Source organism: Bombina bombina, chromosome 7, assembly GCF_027579735.1.
Source record: "Bombina bombina isolate aBomBom1 chromosome 7, aBomBom1.pri, whole genome shotgun sequence".
Classification (NCBI taxonomy): domain Eukaryota; kingdom Metazoa; phylum Chordata; class Amphibia; order Anura; family Bombinatoridae; genus Bombina; species Bombina bombina.
In genome coordinates, this window is record NC_069505.1 from 349537806 (window position 1) to 349556964 (window position 19159).

The 19159-nt window shown below is 41.3% G+C and overlaps 1 protein-coding gene across 1 annotated transcript in view; it reads left to right on the forward strand.

The window, feature by feature from the left end:
• STAB1 (stabilin 1) overlaps nt 1–19159 on the forward strand; it is a 1127460-nt gene that overhangs the window by 529099 nt on the left and 579202 nt on the right. Inside the window, exon 28 of the mRNA XM_053721023.1 lies at nt 14568–14615. Within this exon, the coding sequence (XP_053576998.1) occupies nt 14568–14615 (48 nt within the window). The remainder of the gene's footprint in view (nt 1–14567; nt 14616–19159) is intronic.

Consider the following 19159-nt stretch of genomic DNA (forward strand, 5'->3'; position numbering starts at 1 on the left):
AGTAGGGGACTATTATTGTGGGGTATTGGCTGTTTAAGGGATGATAGTTTAGGGAGTTTATTGAGGTAAGGGATGTGGTGGTTTAGGAAATAATAGTGTGGGGGATTTGGTGGTTTGGGGGTTAATTGTGTAGCTGGGTTAAAAGAGTAGTGGGACGTGGTGGTTTAGGGGTTATTAGAGTAAGGTGCTTATTGCGATATGGGGTAACGAATGAGTGTAGGTGTTTCTTTTTTTTTTTTTAAATAATTTTTATTGTTTTTGAAAGATGAATGAACATGAGAGCATCAAAAGCATGTACACACATATCAATAGTACATATTACAATATTAACAGAAAATTATAATATGTAAAGCAATCACAGATAATAAGGAACGCAAGAGAGAATGCTGAGTGTTAGAGTCAATGCCAGTTGCTTGTGGATCTCCAATCGTACTCTCACCTCTCCAGGTAAGAGCACTAAAATTCAGTTGCTGCAAAAGGACAAACACATTGCTATCTATCCAGATAAATCAGCATTCTCCAGAGAGTGTAGAGGTTTTATCATAGTTGTGCATACCAATATCATAACTTAACCATAAAACATTACAAATCAGGTATATTAGTCAAAACAAATGCAGGCTGTGCCAAGCTATCTAATAGGCGGGGGAAGGGGAAAAGGGAGGGGGAAAAAAACAAAAAAAAACACACACAGACCGGTGAGAGATATAGGAGTGGAATTTTAGGGAGGGTTCAGTAAGGGGGGGAAGGGATGGGGGGGGTAGAAGTGTTCATGTAGCGCTAGGAAGGTCCAACACCAAAGAACCACAACCACCCCATATTATTTGCAGGAAGAATTACTTTGGGCAATATGCCCAGGTTTTGATCTGGAGGTCCACTGACCCATGGATGTGAGAGACATAGGACTCCATTCTCTTAACAAAGTCCAAAATGTCGGTCACTTGCTCCCAAGAGGGTGCAACACGTTGTAGCCACATACGGGCCACAGCCAGATTAATGGCCAGGAACAGGTAGATACAGAACAGTTTTTGAGGTAAGGTCAACATAACGGGCAGAATGTGAAACAGACATGAACTTGAGGACAGAGGTATAGGAATACCCCCCGAAGAGCAATACCGGATTGCTCTCTGCCAGAGCGGCTGAATCTGTGGGCAAGACCACCAGATATGCTGAGGAGTTCCCATGTCCTCGCAACCCCTCCAGCATTTAGGCGAGTTGACTGGCGAAATCTTAAACAAGCGAATGGGAGTCATATGCCATTGGAGCACGACCTTGAGAAACAACTCATACAGAGTTGTGCAGTGTATAGCTTTCTTAGTAAGTTGGACTGCAGTCCGCCAGTGCTGTGGTTCATGTGAGACCGCCAGGGAAGATTCCCAGTGCCGAATTGGGGGAGATTTGTAGAAAACTGGGGGCTTCATGAGTACAAGATACGAAATGGATAGGAATCTGGTAGGAGGGGCCAGAGAGTCCCATCTCACCTCCCAGGTAGATTTGGTTCTCAAAGAGCTTGTATCAAAGCCCCATGATATGAGGAGGCTACATAGTCTCCAAAACTCAAAGTGCAAAAGAGGGGGTGGGCTAAATTTCCGAAGGAAACTTTGATAAGTGAGTAATTTGTCTCCTGCATAGAGGTCTGCTATCTTGGTCAAACCCAAAGCAAGCCATAAGTTAGGATGAGAGTCTGGCAGTGACAATAGTAATCCTCTTAAGGAGTGTGACGGTGAGGGGTGAGGCGCTATGGACGGAAGGCTACGAACCTTATCCCAGAATCTCAAATTCGACTTTATAATAGGGTTAGCCAGAAGGGCAGGCGGTCTAGAGTGCTTGGGGATCCACAGAAGATCTCTCAAGGTGTACCCAGCCGGAAGAGATGCTTGTTCAATCTCTGACCACCGGCTCCCCAGTGTCGAGTTCCATTGAGTTACGTGGGAGAGTCTGGCTGCTTTGTGATATTTCAAAATGTTGGGGGCAGCCGCACCGCCAGCTAGTAAGGGCTGTTGCAGGATGTTAGTAGCTAGTCTCGGGACTTTATTGCGCCATATAAATTTATTGCACAGTTGCTGGAATTTATAAATTTTAGACCTAGGGATCGGAATAGGGAGCGAACGAAACAAATAGGTAAGCTTCGGTAAGAGGCTCATTTTGAAAGCTGCTATCCGACCCAGCCATGACAGCGATGGAACATTCCATGTGTCGGTAGACTTTTCGATATTTGATAGCAGAGGAGTAAAATTCAAGTCAATCATCTCCGAAACACTATGGGAGAGATAGACTCCGAGATGTTTAATATGGGATGTGGACCATGAAAATTTATAGGTACGTTTTAGCATATTGAGAGTCTCTTCCGAGATATTGATTGCGTAAGCCTCTGTTTTAAGAACATTTAATTTATAGTAGCTAGCTAAGGCAAATTTGTCCAGCAGCGAGAATAGATGGGGGAGAGAGGTAAGAGGGTCCGATACAAGTACTGTTAGGTCGTCTGCAAATAGAGCTGTCTTCTGCTCTGTGCGATGAATGCAGACCCCTTTAATCAAAGGGCAAGACCGGATAGCCTCGGCCAAGGGCTCCATCATAAGGGCAAAGATGAGCGGGGACATTGGACACCCCTGTCTCGTGCCGTTCGTGATCATGAAAGGCCTGGAGCAGAACCTCAGGCCCTTGACCACTGCTGACGGGGTAGAATATAATGCCGCGATTGCCGTGATGAAGGATTCCGGAAGGCCAAATCGTCGCAGCACAGTGAACATATATTCCCAGTTCACCCTGTCGAAGGCTTTCTCGGCGTCCAACGACAGGGTGACACAGGGCAGACGTGAACCATGAGCTTCAAAATAGACATTCAGGAGTCGTCTTGTATTATCCGGGCCCTGCCGATGTAAGACAAAGCCCACCTGATCTGAGTTGACCAGCGTAGGTAATAAGGAGTTAAGGCGTGAGGCTAGAATTTTGGCATACAGCTTAACGTCAAGGTTCAGCAACGAGATTGGTCTATAGCTTCCACAAAGCGTTAAATCTTTCCCTTGTTTCGGGATAGTGATGATAGTGGCCTGCAAGAATTCGGCCGGGAAGGTCCCCTGCTCACTTGCCAGTGTAAAAAGACGCCCTAGAATGGGAAGTAGCTGAACTTGAAACTTTTTATAAAATAAGTCAGAAAAACCGTCCGGCCCCGGGGATTTGAAAGCTTTGAGGGATTTAATAGCTTTTTTAATTTCCATTAGCGAGATGGGACTCTGCAATGAGGCAATACGATCCTGAGGAACCACAGGAAGATTTAATGGAGTTAGAAATGCCTCAACAATTTCAGATGTTGGGGGGAAAGTTGAGCCGTCCAGTTTCAAATTATAGAGAGAGACATAATAGTCCGCAAAGGCATTACCAATATCTGTAGGTTTCAAAATGCACCGTCCATCCACCTTCAACAGGGGGATGCGTGCCGCTGCAGTTTTTTGACGTAGCCTATTGGCTAGTAGTCTGTCTGCTTTATTACCTTTGTGGTAGTATATTTCTTTAAGCCGTAAAAGTCTCACGGCTGACCTCTCGGTCTCTAGATGAACTATCCGTGCCTTAAGGTCCATTAGTTGTTTGGACAGCGTGATTGTGGGGTTCACTTTATGTTCCTCAGAGATCTTACGGAGGCTCATAGTGAGTTGTGCTAGGGTTTCCCCTTTGCGTTTTTTCTCGGCTGCTGCTATTTTTATGAACGACCCTCGAATATACGCCTTCAATGTTGCCCACAAAGTGAAGTAATCTACCTCATTGGTATTGTTTAAAGTTAGAAAGTCTGCAATGTCCCCAGCAATAGAAGCTTCTGTTCCAGGAGCTGAGAACAAGTGAGGGTGTAAGCGCCATGTAGAGGATTGTTGGAGTTCTATAGAAGATCGCAAATTAATATACACAGGATCATGGTCAGACCATGAGCATTGGGGGATCCAAGCACGAGTTACCCCATCCAGCAGACCCGGGTCACAAAAGAAAAAATCTAAACGCGAATAAGAGCGATGCACCGAAGAAAAGTAAGTGTAATCACGAGCAGTCGAGTTAAGGGCGCGCCATATGTCAAACAGGTTAAAGCGATAGATCAAATTCCGGAATTTGTGCGACAATTCAGCTAGTGGCTTAGGGGATTTGCGAATGGTATCTGATCGCCTATCTAAATTGGGGTCCCAGATAATATTAAAATCACCAGCGAGAAGCAAGAGGCCTTGACGCAGAGCTTCCAGTCTCTGGAGGAATTTACGCAATGACCGGATATGTTGTTTATTGGGTCCATAATAGGAGGCCAATGTATACATAGCACCATCCAACTTACAAACAAGAATCAAATATCGACCCTGAGGGTCAGCTTCAACAAAAACACTCTCATATGAAACATCCTTGTGTATAAGGATAGCCGTTCCTCTTGATTTGTGGGAAAAGCTAGCAGTCTCGACTATCGGGTACAATTTAGACTGAATGGGTGTCTTTGCACCTTTAACCCAATGGGTCTCTTGGAGAAAAACCAGGTGGGCACCAGACTTGGCTAAAGACCTAAGGCAGATGCTGCGCTTAGTCGGGGAGTTGAGTCCCCTCACATTGTGAGTGACACAACAGAATGGCATACTTGCAGTTACGTTTCTTCCTTACATAGGTAGGGGCCAGACGGGCTAACAAGAAGGAGGTGGGGTACGCTAGGGAAAGGAGGGTAATTGAGGGGAGGAGAAATAGGGTGAAGGGCGAAAAGGGAGGGGGAGACCAACAAAAAAAAAAAAAAAAAAAGGGGTAATTAAGGTAGATACACTTAGCACAGTCTCAAAATGTGAGAGAAAAAAGGACAGCTGGTGCGGACAAAATCTGAGATAAAATATACAAAACAAGCAAAACAAACAGATTCGAGCACAAAGGGTGCGGTATATAAACAAGGTAAACCGCGTGTGTAGCCTCTGGAACACGTTTCCAGAGTGTAGGTGTTTCTTTTAACATCACTGCTCCATTGAATTCAATGGGGTTACTGTGATATCGCAAACACAATATCCTCTTGTTAACTTTTTGCACACGTTGGGTTTTGTGAAAGTGCAACATTTTTACTTTCAACTTGTAATACCAGTGCTATCGGATGCAAGCAACAAATTAACTTCTAGCGATGTTAACACTTGAGCGGGAGTAGTAATTACCATTATACTTATATGTTAAGGAGGCATAACAGTAAATAAAACCCTTATAGCCAATAAAACCCCAAACAATGGCCACATTCCAATAAGACACAATTTGCACAAAGAAACATTGTACAGTAAAAAATATTTCTTATTACATTTTAAACTGTATAGACAAACAAAAATAAGAATCAAGAAAAAATGTAAATAATAATTTTGGAAAAAAATATAATAATAATATATGAAAATAACATTTCAAAGACTACGGGGCCGACTTAACAAGGGCCGAATGGACCTGAATGTAGCTGTTTCCACGTAAACCTTCAGGCTCGCCAGAAACAGGAGTTAAGAAGCTGCGGTCTTAAGACCGCTGCTCCTTAATTCGCCTGCCGCCTCTGAGGCGGTGAACAGCAATCCGCTCGATCTTATATGATCGGGTTGATTGACAGCGGATCATGTTGGTCCGACTGTTAATAAGTTGGCCCCTTTAAGTCATTAGGTTGGCTTAGTAGGGGATTAAGTACTGATAAGGATTCAGAGTGAAGATAACTTTCAGAAAAAATATGTTCATCAGGGTTTTGCATCCATTATTGCTGCATAATATCAGGAACCATTCCAATGCATTGCATGTTTTTCTTTAGCAATGCAGGACGGACATGATTCGCTATAGCGAATCATGTCTGCCACGGGTATGATAAATCTATCCCTATATGTCAATAGTACAGAAATATCAAAGACTAATACACAAGTTAAAAAACTACATATGGAGTGTTCAACAAATGTTTCTTCACAAAGAAGGACCACCCACTTAAAGCCATATCACCACTAAAGCAAACGTTACAAAACACTCAGACAGCTTTTCAAAAGACTTGGTTTTATTAGATTATGCATGAGGCAAAAAAATAATACAGTTACATAGATAGCTCTAAGGATGGGAGGGATTTATCCAGTTGCTCCTATGTGCAATACCTTTATTGAAGATTCCGGATATCCGACAAGGGGGCCTCAAATGAGAGGAATACCTTATCTCTTTTTCCTTTTCTCTATTTCTTTCTTCTACCCCCTATTCTTTACTCTTCTTATCTTTAAGGTGTCATCTCTATGTCATAAATACTAGAGTAAGTTATCCAGTACCTGTTCTTGGCAATAGGGTCAATTATTTTGTTAGATTGGACTATAGTCGATGTGATTCTGTATATTGGTTTATCAAAATTATTCTACACACATCCTAGTACATTTATAACTTTTAAGATAACATATGTCCTCTGCAATGGTAACTATGTAACTGGGAAATTGTAACAGATGAATATGTTAATGGTGTGTCACCTGTTGTATTTATTCTAAAATAATAATTAAAATGATTTCAACATAAAGAGGGCAAAAAGAAAATAGTTGAAGGCTTTAACCCCCCAAAAAAGGGGGAAATAAGAGGAAAGAGTGAGTGAGTGGGAGGCCACATTAGGGGAGTCACTTGCAAATCATGGACACTCTCGGGCTGACCATAGTAGGCGTGCCAGGTTGGTCCAATCTGGGTTGGTTCAAGAGCATGGCTAACAGAGTCCATTAAAACCGTGAAATCAACGGCTGCAAGCTGGTAGTGTGCCAGACCTTCCAACTTAGGACAATCTATCAATATGGTTGGGAGGTATGGAATCTATTTAAACATAAGCAATAAACTAAAATAAACAGCCTATTGTAGGCTTTTCAGTTGGGTTCCTGAAATAACTTTTAGAGACCTTCATGGAAGCAAAATATACCTATCTAAGCCAAACGTAAAACATGACAATTCATTTTTTTTATTATGAATGAACAATATGTTTGAATCCATTTTTTTTAAAATCAATAATATTAATTCATGACATTCATACAGTTATTCATTTTGTATAATGTTTGCATGAACAGCCATGGCATTATATTTGAAACAGGTAAAAATGTGTTTTCTGCAGTTCCAAAGTGTTAAATCTGTAAGGTCTAAAAATCGTTTTGAAAACTGCCAGTCAAGATATAGAATGCACTTGATAAGGGTTAGATAAATGGGTTTTTGCACAATTTGGAATGAATTTGACTATCCCACAAGAAAACATGCAATGCATTGGAATGGTTCCTGATATTATGCAGCAATAATGGATTCAAAAACCTGATGAACATATTTTTTCTGAAAGTTATCTTCACCCTGAATCCTTATCAGTACTTAATCCCCTACTAAGCCAACCTAATGACTTAAAGGGGCCAATTTATTAACAGTCGGACCGTCATCATCCGCTGTAGCGGATCATGTCTGCCTGACATCCCTGAATGCCGATAGCATAAGCTGTAGGCATTTAACATTGAACAAGCAGTTCTGGTGAACTGCTTGTGCAATGCCGCCCCCTGAAGATTCGCGGCCAATCGGCCGCTAGCAGGGGTGTCAATCAACCCCATCGTATGAGATTGGGCAGATTGATGTTTCGCAGCCTCAAAGGAGGAGTACCAGTTAAGAAGCAGCAGTCTTAAGGGGCATTCAGGTCCATTCAGCCCTTAATAAATCGGCCCCTAAGAGTCATTAAACTAATAAAAATCAACTAAACATGCCCCAATTTTGCATGGAAAAGGTGAAAATAAATTGACAGTGAAACTAATTTTTCTCTTGTTAAGTGTATTCAGTCCACGGGTCATCCATTACTTATGGGATATATTCCCTTCCCAACAGGAAGTTGCAAGAGGATCACCCAAAGCAGAGCTGCTATATAGCTCCTCCCCTCACATGTCATACCCAGTCATTCTCTTGTAACCCTCAACATAGATGGAGGTCGTGAGAGGAGTGTGGTGTTTTATACTTAATTATTTCTTCAATCAAAAGTTTGTTATTTTTAAATGGCACCGGAGTGTGCTGTTTTTTTTCTCAGGCAGTATTTGGAAGAAGAATCTGCCTGCGTTTTCTATGATCTTAGCAGAAGTAACTAAGATCCACTGGCTGTTCTCGCACATTCTGAGGAGTGGGGTAACTTCAGAAAGGGAATAGCGTGCGGGGTTTCCTGCAAATAAGGTATGTGCAGTAAAATATTTTTCTAAGGAATGGAATTGACTAAGAAAATACTGCTGATACCGATGTAATGTAAGTAAAGCCTTAAATGCAGTGAAAGCGACTGGTATCAGGCTGATTAATGTATATGCAGTAAAGTAATTTTCTAAGGAATGGAATTTGACTAAGAAAATGCTACTAATACTGAAGTAATGTAATAAGCCTTAAATGCAGTAGAAGGACTGGTATCAGGCTTATCAATAGAGATACATACTCTTTAAAAAAGGAGGTTTAAAACGTTTGCTGGCATGTTTAATCGTTTTTGTGAGGTACATTGGTGATAAAACTTATTGGGGCATGAATTTCCACATGGCTGACTTATATTTCTGCATAGATACAGTTAACTGAGGCTCCCACTGTTGTAATAATGAGTGGGAGGGGCCTATTTTAGCGCTTTTTTGCTCAAGGGACTTCAAAAGTCATTTTGAGGGAGGTAATCAGTCACAGCAGACCTGTGACAGTGTGTTTGACTGTGTTAAAAAACGTTTTTTTCTCTATTGCTTATCCGTTTTGGGTATTAAGGGGTTAATCATCCATTTGCAAGTGGGTGCAATGCTCTGCTAACTTAATACATTTACTGTGAAAATTTGGTTGCTATAACTGATTTGGTTCATTGTTATTTCAACTGTGACAGTTTTTTTTGTGTTTCTTAAAGGCGCAGTAGCGTTTTCTATATTGCTTGTAAACTTATTTTCAAGTGTTTTCCAAGTCTGCTAGTTTTATTGCTAGTCTGTTTAAACATGTCTGACACAGATGAATCTGTTTGTTCACTATGTTTGAAGGCCAGTGTGGAGCCCCATAGAAATATGTGTACTAAATGTATTGATTTCACTTTAAATAATAAAGGTCAGTCTTTATCTATAAAGGAATTATCACCAGACAACGAGGGGGGAAGTTATGCCGACTAACTCTCCTCACGTGTCAGTACCTTCGCCTCCCGCTCAGGAGGCGCGTGATATTTTGGCGCCAAGTACATCAGAGACGCCCATACAAATCACTTTACAAGACATGGCTACTATTATGAATAATACCCTGACAGAAGTATTATCTAAATTACCAGAATTAAGAGGCAAGCGCGATTGCTCTGGGATAAGGACAGAGCGCGCTGGTGCTGTGAGAGCCATGTCCGATACTGCGTCACAGTTTGCAGAACATGAGGATGGATAGCTTCATTCTGTGGGTGACGGATCTGATCCAGGGAAACCGGATTCAGAGATCTTTAATTTTAAATTTAAGCTTGAGAACCTTCGTGTATTGCTAGGGGAGGTTTTAGCGGCTCTGAATGACTGTAACACAGTTGCAATTCCAGAGAAATTATGTAGGCTGGATAGATACTATGCGGTACCGGTGTGTACTGACGTTTTTCCTATACCTAAAAGGCTTACAGAAATTATTAGCAAGGAGTGGGATAGACCCGGTGTGCCCTTTTCCCCACCTCCTATATTTAGGAAAATTTTTCCAATAGACGCCCCTAAACGGGACTTATGGCAGACGGTCCCTAAGGTGGAGGGAGCAGTTTCTACTTTAACTAAGCGTACCACTATCCCGGTGGAGGATAGTTGTGCTTTTTCAGATCCAATGGATAAAAAATTAGAAAGTTACCTTAAGAAAATGTTTGTTCAACAAGGTTTTATCTTACAGCCCCTTGCATGCATTGCGCCTGTCACTGCTGCTGCGGCATTCTGGTTTGAGTCTCTAGAAGAGGCCATTCACACAGCTCCATTGGATGAAATTATGGACAAGCTTAAAGCACTTAAGCTAGCTAATGCATTTGTTTCTGATGCCATTGTACATTTAACTAAACTAATGGCTAAGAACTCCGGATTCGCCATCCAGGCGCGCAGAGCACTATGGCTTAAATCCTGGTCAGCTGACGTGACTTCTAAATCTAAATTGCTTAATATTCCTTTCAAGGGGCAAACCTTATTCGGGCCCGGCTTGAAAGAAATTATCGCTGACATTACTGGAGGTAAGGGTCATACTCTTCCTCAGGACAGGGCCAAATCAAAGGCCAAACAGTCTAATTTTCTTGCCTTTCGAAACTTCAAGGCAGGAGCAACATCAACTTCCTCCGCTCCAAAACAGGAAGGAACTGTTGCTCGTTACAGACAGGCCTGGAAAACTAACCAGTCCTGGAACAAGGGCAAGCAGGCCAGAAAACCTACTACTGCCCCTAAGACAGCATGAAGGGATGGCCCCCTATCCGGAAATGGATCTAGTGGGGGGCAGACTTTCTCTCTTCGCCCTGGCGTGGGCAAGAGATGTCCAGGATCCCTGGGCGTTGGAGATCATATCTCAGGGATATCTTTTGGACTTCAAAGCTTCTCCTCCACAAGGGAGATTTCATCTTTCAAGGTTATCAGAAAACCGGATAAAGAAAGAGGCATTCCTACGCTGTGTACAAGTACTCCTAGTAATGGGGGTGATCCACCCAGTTTCGCGGACGGAACAAGGACAGGGATTTTATTCAAATCTGTTTGTGGTTTCCAAGAAAGAGGGAACCTTCAGACCAATCTTGGACCTAAAGATCTTAAACAAATTTCTAAGAGTTCCATCATTCAAAATGGAAACTATTCGGACCATCCTACCCATGATCCAAGAGGGTCAGTACATGACCACAGTGGACTTAAAGGGTGCCTACATTCACATACCGATTCACAAAGTTCATCATCGGTTCCTAAGATTTGCCTTTCTAGACAGGCATTACCAATTTGTAGCTCTCCCCTTCGGATTAGCTACGGCCCCGAGAATCTTTACAAAGGTTCTGGGCTCACTTCTGGCAGTTCTAAGACCGCGAGGCATAGCGGTGGCTCAGTATCTAGATGACATCCTGATACAGGCGTCAAGCTTTCAAATTGCCAAGTCTCATACAGAGATAGTTCTGGCATTTCTGAGGTCGCATGGGTGGAAGGTGAACGTGGAAAAGAGTTCTCTATCCCCACTCACAAGGGTCTCCTTCCTAGGGACTCTCATAGATTCTGTAGAAATGAAAATTTACCTGACGGAGGCCAGGTTATCAAAACTTTTCAATGCTTGCCGTGTCCTTCATTCCATTCCACGCCCGTCAGTGGCTCAGTGAATGGAAGTAATCGGCTTAATGGTAGCGGCAATGGACATAGTGCCATTTGCGCGCCTGCATCTCAGACCGCTGCAATTGTGCATGCTAGGTCAGTGAAATGGGGATTACTCAGATTTGTCCCCTCTACTAAATCTGGATCAGGAGACCAGAGATTCTCTCCTCTGGTGGCTATCTCGGGTCCATCTGTCCAAGGGTATGCCCTTTCGCAGGCCAGATTGGACGATTGTAACAACAGATGCCAGCCTTCTAGGCTGGGGCGCAGTCTGGAACTCCCTGAAGGCTCAGGGATCGTGGACTCAGGAGGAGAAACTCCTCCCAATAAATATTCTAGAGTTAAGAGCAATATTAAGGGCTCTTCTAGCTTGGCCTCAGTTAGCAACACTGAGGTTCATCAGATTTCAGTCGGACAACATCACGACTGTGGCTTACATCAACCATCAAGGGGGAACCAGGAGTTCCCTAGCGATGTTAGAAGTCTCAAAGATAATTCGCTGGGCAGAGTCTCACTCTTGCCACTTGTCAGCGATCCACATCCCAGGCGTGGAGAACTGGGAGGCGGATTTTCTAAGTCGTCAGACTTTTCATCCGGGGGAGTGGGAACTCCATCCGGAGGTGTTTGCTCAACTGGTCCATCGTTGGGGCAAACCAGAACTGGATCTCATGGCATCTCACCAGAACGCCAAGCTTCCTCGTTACGGATCCAGGTCCAGGGACCCGGGAGCGACGCTGATAGATGCTCTAGCAGCTCCTTGGTTCTTCAACATGGCTTATGTGTTTCCACCGTTTCCTCTGCTCCCTCGACTGATTGCCAAGATCAAACAGGAGAGAGCATCGGTGATTCTTATAGCGCCTGCGTGGCCACGCAGGACCTGGTATGCAGACCTAGTGGACATGTCGTCCTGTCCACCATGGACTCTACCTCTACAGCAGGACCTTCTAATACAAGGTCCTTTCAATCATCCAAATCTAATTTCTCTGAGGCTGACTGCATGGAGATTGAACGCTTGATCCTATCAAAACGTGGCTTCTCAGAGTCAGTTATTGATACCTTAATACAGGCACGAAAGCCTGTTACCAGAAAAATTTACCATAAGATATGGCGTAAATATTTATATTGGTGCGAATCCAAGAGTTACTCATGGAGTAAGGCTAGGATTCCTAGGATATTGTCCTTTCTACAGGAGGGTTTAGAAAAGGGCTTATCTGCTAGTTCGTTAAAGGGACAGATTTCTGCTCTGTCTATTCTTTTACACAAACGTCTGGCAGAAGTTCCAGACGTCCAGGCTTTTTGTCAGGCTTTGGCTAGGATTAAGCCTGTGTTTAAGACTGTTGCTCCGCCGTGGAGCTTAAACTTGGTTCTTAAAGTTCTTCAAGGTGTTCCGTTTGAACCCCTTCATTCCATTGATATTAAACTTTTATCTTGGAAAGTTCTGTTTTTGATGGCTATTTCCTCGGCTCGAAGAGTCTCTGAGTTATCTGCCTTACATTGTGATTCACCTTATCTGATTTTCCATTCAGACAAGGTAGTTCTGCGTACTAAACCTGGGTTTTTACCTAAGGTAGTTTCTAACAGGAATATCAATCAGGAGATTGTTGTTCCATCATTATGTCCTAATCCTTCTTCAAAGAAGGAACGACTTTTGCATAATCTGGACGTAGTCCGTGCCCTGAAGTTCTATTTACAGGCAACTAAAGATTTTCGTCAAACTTCTTCCCTGTTTGTCGTTTACTCTGGACAGAGGAGAGGTCAAAAAGCTTCGGCAACCTCTCTCTCCTTTTGGCTTCGTAGCATAATACGTTTAGCCTATGAGACTGCTGGACAGCAGCCCCCTGAAAGAATTATAGCTCATTCCACTAGAGCTGTGGCTTCCACCTGGGCCTTTAAAAATGAGGCCTCTGTTGAACAGATTTGCAAGGCTGCGACTTGGTCTTCGCTTCACACCTTTTCAAAATTTTACAAATTTGACACTTTTGCTTCTTCGGAGGCTGTTTTTGGGAGAAAGGTTCTTCAGGCAGTGGTTCCTTCTATTTAAGTTCCTGCCTTGTCCCTCCCATCATCCGTGTACTTTAGCTTTGGTATTGGTATCCCATAAGTAATGGATGACCCGTGAACTGAATACACTTAACAAGAAAAAACATAATTTATGCTTACCTGATAAATTTATTTCTCTTGTAGTGTATTCAGTCCACGGCCCGCCCTGTCTTTTTTAAGGCAGATCTAAATTTTAATTAAAACTCCAGTCACCACTGCATCCTATGGTTTCTCCTTTCTTGTCTTGTTTCGGTCGAATGACTGGATATGACATGTGAGGGGAGGAGCTATATAGCAGCTCTGCTTTGGGTGATCCTCTTGCAACTTCCTGTTGGGAAGGCAATATATCCCATAAGTAATGGATGACCCGTGGACTGAACACACTACAAGAGAAATAAATTTATCAGGTAAGCATAAATGATGTTTTTTGACATGTCCCTAGGAACAAATCGCTCCCTGTTTACCTAGATAGAACTTTTACACATGGCAGCTGCTCTGATGTGGGCACCATACTTGATATCAATCAGTAGAAGTATGAAGGCTGATAGATCCATATTTTACAATTATGGCCCTAGTCTTTACCAGATGGCCTCAGCCAAAAAGTACTGCCACCTTGCATGTGAGGCATTTTTGAACATGCCCATTGGTTTGTCTTTCTGTTGATGAACATCTTGAAAAGGCACTGCCATATTTGTAATGGTAAAAAACAATCAGTAGCATAAAGAAAGAGTACTGAAGGGACAAGCAGGTAAGTACCCCCACCTTTAGAAAATAGGCTAAATCATCTATATCTCTTCTACTAGCAGTTAAGTAGGGTAAAATGTAGTGTGGTGGCATAAATGTGGTTAAATTATTATTTGTGTGTTACTGACAGCAATACTGACAGGAATAATATCATAATATCAATGTAGTGTAAATGCAACAGTAATAAACCCATTTTACTGACCTTGCAAAAGTCAAGGGGGGCTATTGTGGCTTTCCCAGAAGAGTTCTGTTAGCCTCGAGCTTGCAGTGAATTGCTCACTTTTATAGAAATAAAAATGAATGTAATGACCCTTTAAGAAGTCATCATCATATACCCTCCTCTGGTTTCTGACATTTTTAATGATAACATTCCATAATTTATGAGCCAGTGTGGACATTGCACTTAAAAAAACTTTATTGGTTAGTATTATACACATGTAATGTCATACCATTTGTAATGTGCATATTGCATAATATAATAGGATACATTTAATTTTTTTTCTGTTTGTTTTTGTCTTTCAGGAATTGAGTAGTAACCCAGATCTATACATCTTTAATCAGTGGATAAAGGTACTCACTATTGTTTTATAAAGCAAATAAAATAAGTAAAAAGCTACAATACTGCCTAAAGTAGATAGGTCCAACCATTTTAAATGAGCAGCCACATTCAAACAATTTTTTCTCACTTTCAGGGCCAGTAAACACATTTTATTTGCTAAATAAAGTCGGAATTACAAAAACAATTGTTTAAAGAATAATGGAATAATTTTCTTGCAAACGTGTTGGGGCAAATATAGCATAAAGATGTACAGTGCATAGAGATACATTTACTACTAAATAACTAAGGGCTAGATTACAAGTGAAGCACTAAATTATTGCACGCCTACAAACGGAAAAATTTGTCTGTTTACGGGCGCGGGATAATTATCCATCCATTACAAGTAGCTGGTTATTGCTATAGATCAGATCTCCGGTTAATTTTATAAAAGTCAATAAAATTCCCCTCAAATCAAGTGTGATCTATTTTATTAAAAAATAAAGATAGGGGAGCAGTGTCAGCCGGGACAGCGAACGGTCGCATATACCCACATCTCTGGCAACAATCTATTGAAAATGGTGATCTTATAATGGACCTGCTTCAAAAACAAGATCTGTATAATCACCCTGTTCTTCTGGTTAACCCTTCATTCACCCTCCTTTCACCTTTTGCCCACTGAGAGGTGTCTGTACCGGATAGCTTCAATGATCAGGAAAGCGGCGGCCATCTTTAATAAATGCGTAGCAGAGAGTACCATGAAAACTACCTTACACGGGAAAGTACCGGATGTCTGTTTTTGTAAAACACTGCATAATTTTGCCCCTGGAAGCTCTACAGGCAGATTATTAAGACACTTTTTATCCATTATACCTGGCACTATTATAAACACAGTGCAGTATCTATTTAGACATATACAGGCCCATTTATCAAAGGGCTTGCGGACCTGATCCGACACTGCGGATCAGGTCCGCAAGACCTCGCTAAATGCGGAGAGCAATACGCTCTCCGCATTTAACATTGCACCAGCAGCTCACAAGAGCTGCTGGTGCAACGCCGCCCCCTGCTGACTCGCGGCCAATTGGCCGCCAGCAGGGAGCTGTCAATCAACCCGATCGTATTCGATCGGGTTGATGTCCGGCGATTCCTGTCCGCCTGTTCAGAGCAGGCGGACAGGGTTATGGAGCAGCGGTCTTTAGACCGCTGCTTCATAAGTTGTGTTTCTGGCGAGTCTGAAGACTCGCCAGAAACACGGCCTTCAAGCTCCGTACGGAGCTTGATAAATGGGCCTGATTGTCTATTATGTTAATTTTTTGAATACCAGAAACTATCATATATGCTATTACAACCCGCAAGAATTAAATCATATAAGTAGTTAAGCAACTATTCCCACTTCTACCCCGGGCTATACTTTAGAAAGATATGGCAACTCCTCTCAATATGCTAAATGAGCTAACAAGATTGCTAAATGAACACCATAATGCTTTCACTGTAAGTTTGGAAAGGACATTAGATTGACACTCCCAGTGTCCTGAAGAGAGTTTACTTCAAGATGCAGGAGGACACCTACAACCATTGGAGCCCATCTTGATAGCCACTTCTGAATCTCCTCAAGTATCCTCAGGTGATCTCGCTACTGCTGAAGTTGGTGGAGATGCACTGGAGCCCCGGCATCTATTGCACACTTCTGGCACTGATAGGAAAACAGATGGTGGTGCGACATGTCAGGGCAGCTTAGAGAAGAGCTCATGGTAATGAGCGCTAAGGCAAACTTCCCCGAGAGAGATGGGGGAGTAAAATCCAGAGCTGAAGGCACAATGTTGGAGTTAAGGCCTGAGATCACAGAGCCTGCTCCCAAGGCTCATATGCACTATCTAAAAGTGACAACCTCATCAGCTGCGGATGTCACTTTTAGTGAGTCAACTGCAAAACCCTATAAGATACAGGCAGCAAAAGGAGCTCTGATAACTCAAAAGATGCACTTGATGGGATACAAAACCCTAAATAAGTCAACTGTGGGAGGCCAGTTTGCACTCTGGATGAAAAAAACCCTCACATGACCGGACAGTTATGGAACCTGCATCCACCCTCTAGATCTGGTATAGGCTAAGACTTTTCTGAAGGCCTCATACACGGAACATTCAAGCTGTTTACTTTTGATTAAAATATACACTGGTTCCTATGTTAATTATTTTTGTTTGGAAAGCTAGTTACAGTAGATTATATTAGTTTGTATATTTTAGCTGACAACACTCATATCCCTGGGGTTTGCGTGATTAAGACATGCTAAATGTTAAATGGATAGGCGTGCCAAACCTTCCTCCAGCACATCACTCACCCCTAGGCTGACCATATTGCTGCTTTAAGAAGGAACACATATGAAAAATACATATGTGAGGGTTCTTATGCAAAACCATTTCTTTAAACAGCCCTGAAGACAGCCCTGACATATGTATTTTTCATATGTGTCCCTTTTTAAAGCGGCAATATGGTCAGCCTACTCACCCCACATATTAATATTTATAAGTCAGCTATCTAGCCTTTAGATATTTAAAATAATCTTTATGTTATTTTACACAAAGCTGAATTAAGTATTTACATTTCCATTGGAGTAATTTCAGCCACAGGAGTAAATTATTCCTTAATGGTGTTATCTCAAAATACTGCTAGTATTTTATTTATTTATCTAGTGACTCATTTCTAGTATTGACAGCTACGTTCTTCCCTAATGCTAGGTCTAAATTGAAGAGGGACTTGTAATAATTCCCCATGAAGATTAGTTTATTTGTATGCAGCTTCCCATCCTGTTCTGTTTTATTGATGAGCGACATGATTCTATGTATTTAAAGTTCTCTTAGATAATAATAACCTAATGGGTAGAGCTAAATAAGAGTAAATATGTAGCGTAAAGAAAAGATACACCATAAAGAGCACTCGCTTGAGCTACTAATCAAAGGTGAAGGAAACAATGACACATAGAATAAAATATAACCTTTATTAATGAAATAAATAAAAGAAGGGGGGGGGATTACCCTTCAATCATAGAATAAAATACAATACAAAAATAAATTAAAAATGCAACGTTAAATATACCAATATAAAGGGTAGAGATACCCCAGTATATATATATATATATATATATATATATATGGGGGGACCGGATCACAATTATATCTATATTAATCTTTAATATAGCAAAGGGGACATAGTCCCACCAGATCAAGTGATATCGTACCACCTATTCACTAAGCTAAACTTTTACCATAGTGCGAATATAATGCTAAGTCACTGTGGAACAAATTTCACACCGCTGACATAAACTAACCGGATCTAAATAATATCTATATATGAAGCTGATATAGCTTACGAAAATATCTATATGTAGAACTGATATAAGTATTAAGAGTACCAGTTACATGTATCAGTTACATCAGTTACTTAGAATTATATTCATACTATGGTATAAGTGGTAGGTGGTACAATATCACTTGACCTGGTGGGACTATGTCCCCTTTTCTATATTAAAGATTAATATAGATATAATTTTGACCCGGTCCCCCTATATATATATATATATATATATATATATATATATATATATATATATATATATATATTTATACTGGGGTATCTCTACCCTTTATATTGGTATATTTAACGTTATGCACTTTTAATTTATTTTTTTATTCTATGATTGAAGGGTAATCCCCTCTTCTTTTATTTATTTCATTAATAAAGGTTATATTTTATTATTGTTCTTACATCATCCTATATGTGGTTTCCATCACCTTTGATTAGTAGCTCAAGCGAGTGCTCTTTATGGTGTATCTTTTCTATACGCCACATATTTACTCATATATATTCTTACACTGAGCACCCTCCCCATTTTCTATTATGGGGATCTAAATTGGTACATTAATTATCTAGAGCTAAATAAGTATGAGTTTGTTTTATAATGTATATTGGGGTTTATGCAGGTTGCATGGTGGGACCGCTTTCTCTACACTATGCCTACTCTCTCACCCCAGTACACATAAACAAGCCCATGGTGATACCTACCGCCTCAATATATTTGCCTTAAACATATCAATGCTCGAATGATGGTTATCAACTTGTGTTCTCTAAAAAGTTGGCTATTACTGTATATGTATTTCATTATATATATTTCAGTATTTTCCTGTCGCCGGGTATAGGGCCCATGCCTAGGGGACAGGATATACACCCGTTTTTTTTTACCCTGAGCTAATATATGCCACAAAACATTCTATTAATCCAGAGGCAGTCTCAGTTTCACGATCTATCTAGAGGTCACTTCATGTCTGGTCACAACCTTTTACTCATCAGTGTTTACTCACCGGCTGGACTCCTACTCCCCCCCCATATAGTACTCTGGTTCTTCTTGATTCCGACCAGAGACTTTTTTTGCGGTTTCCCTTAATAAATACTGCACTTATTGGTACTATATTCCTATAACTAACTATCCATGCTTAAAGTGAAAGTAAATCCTAGCATTTTACAAACGCTAGGATTTACTATTGAAAAAAATAAAGGGCACTTTCGTTCATGAAGTATAAGATAC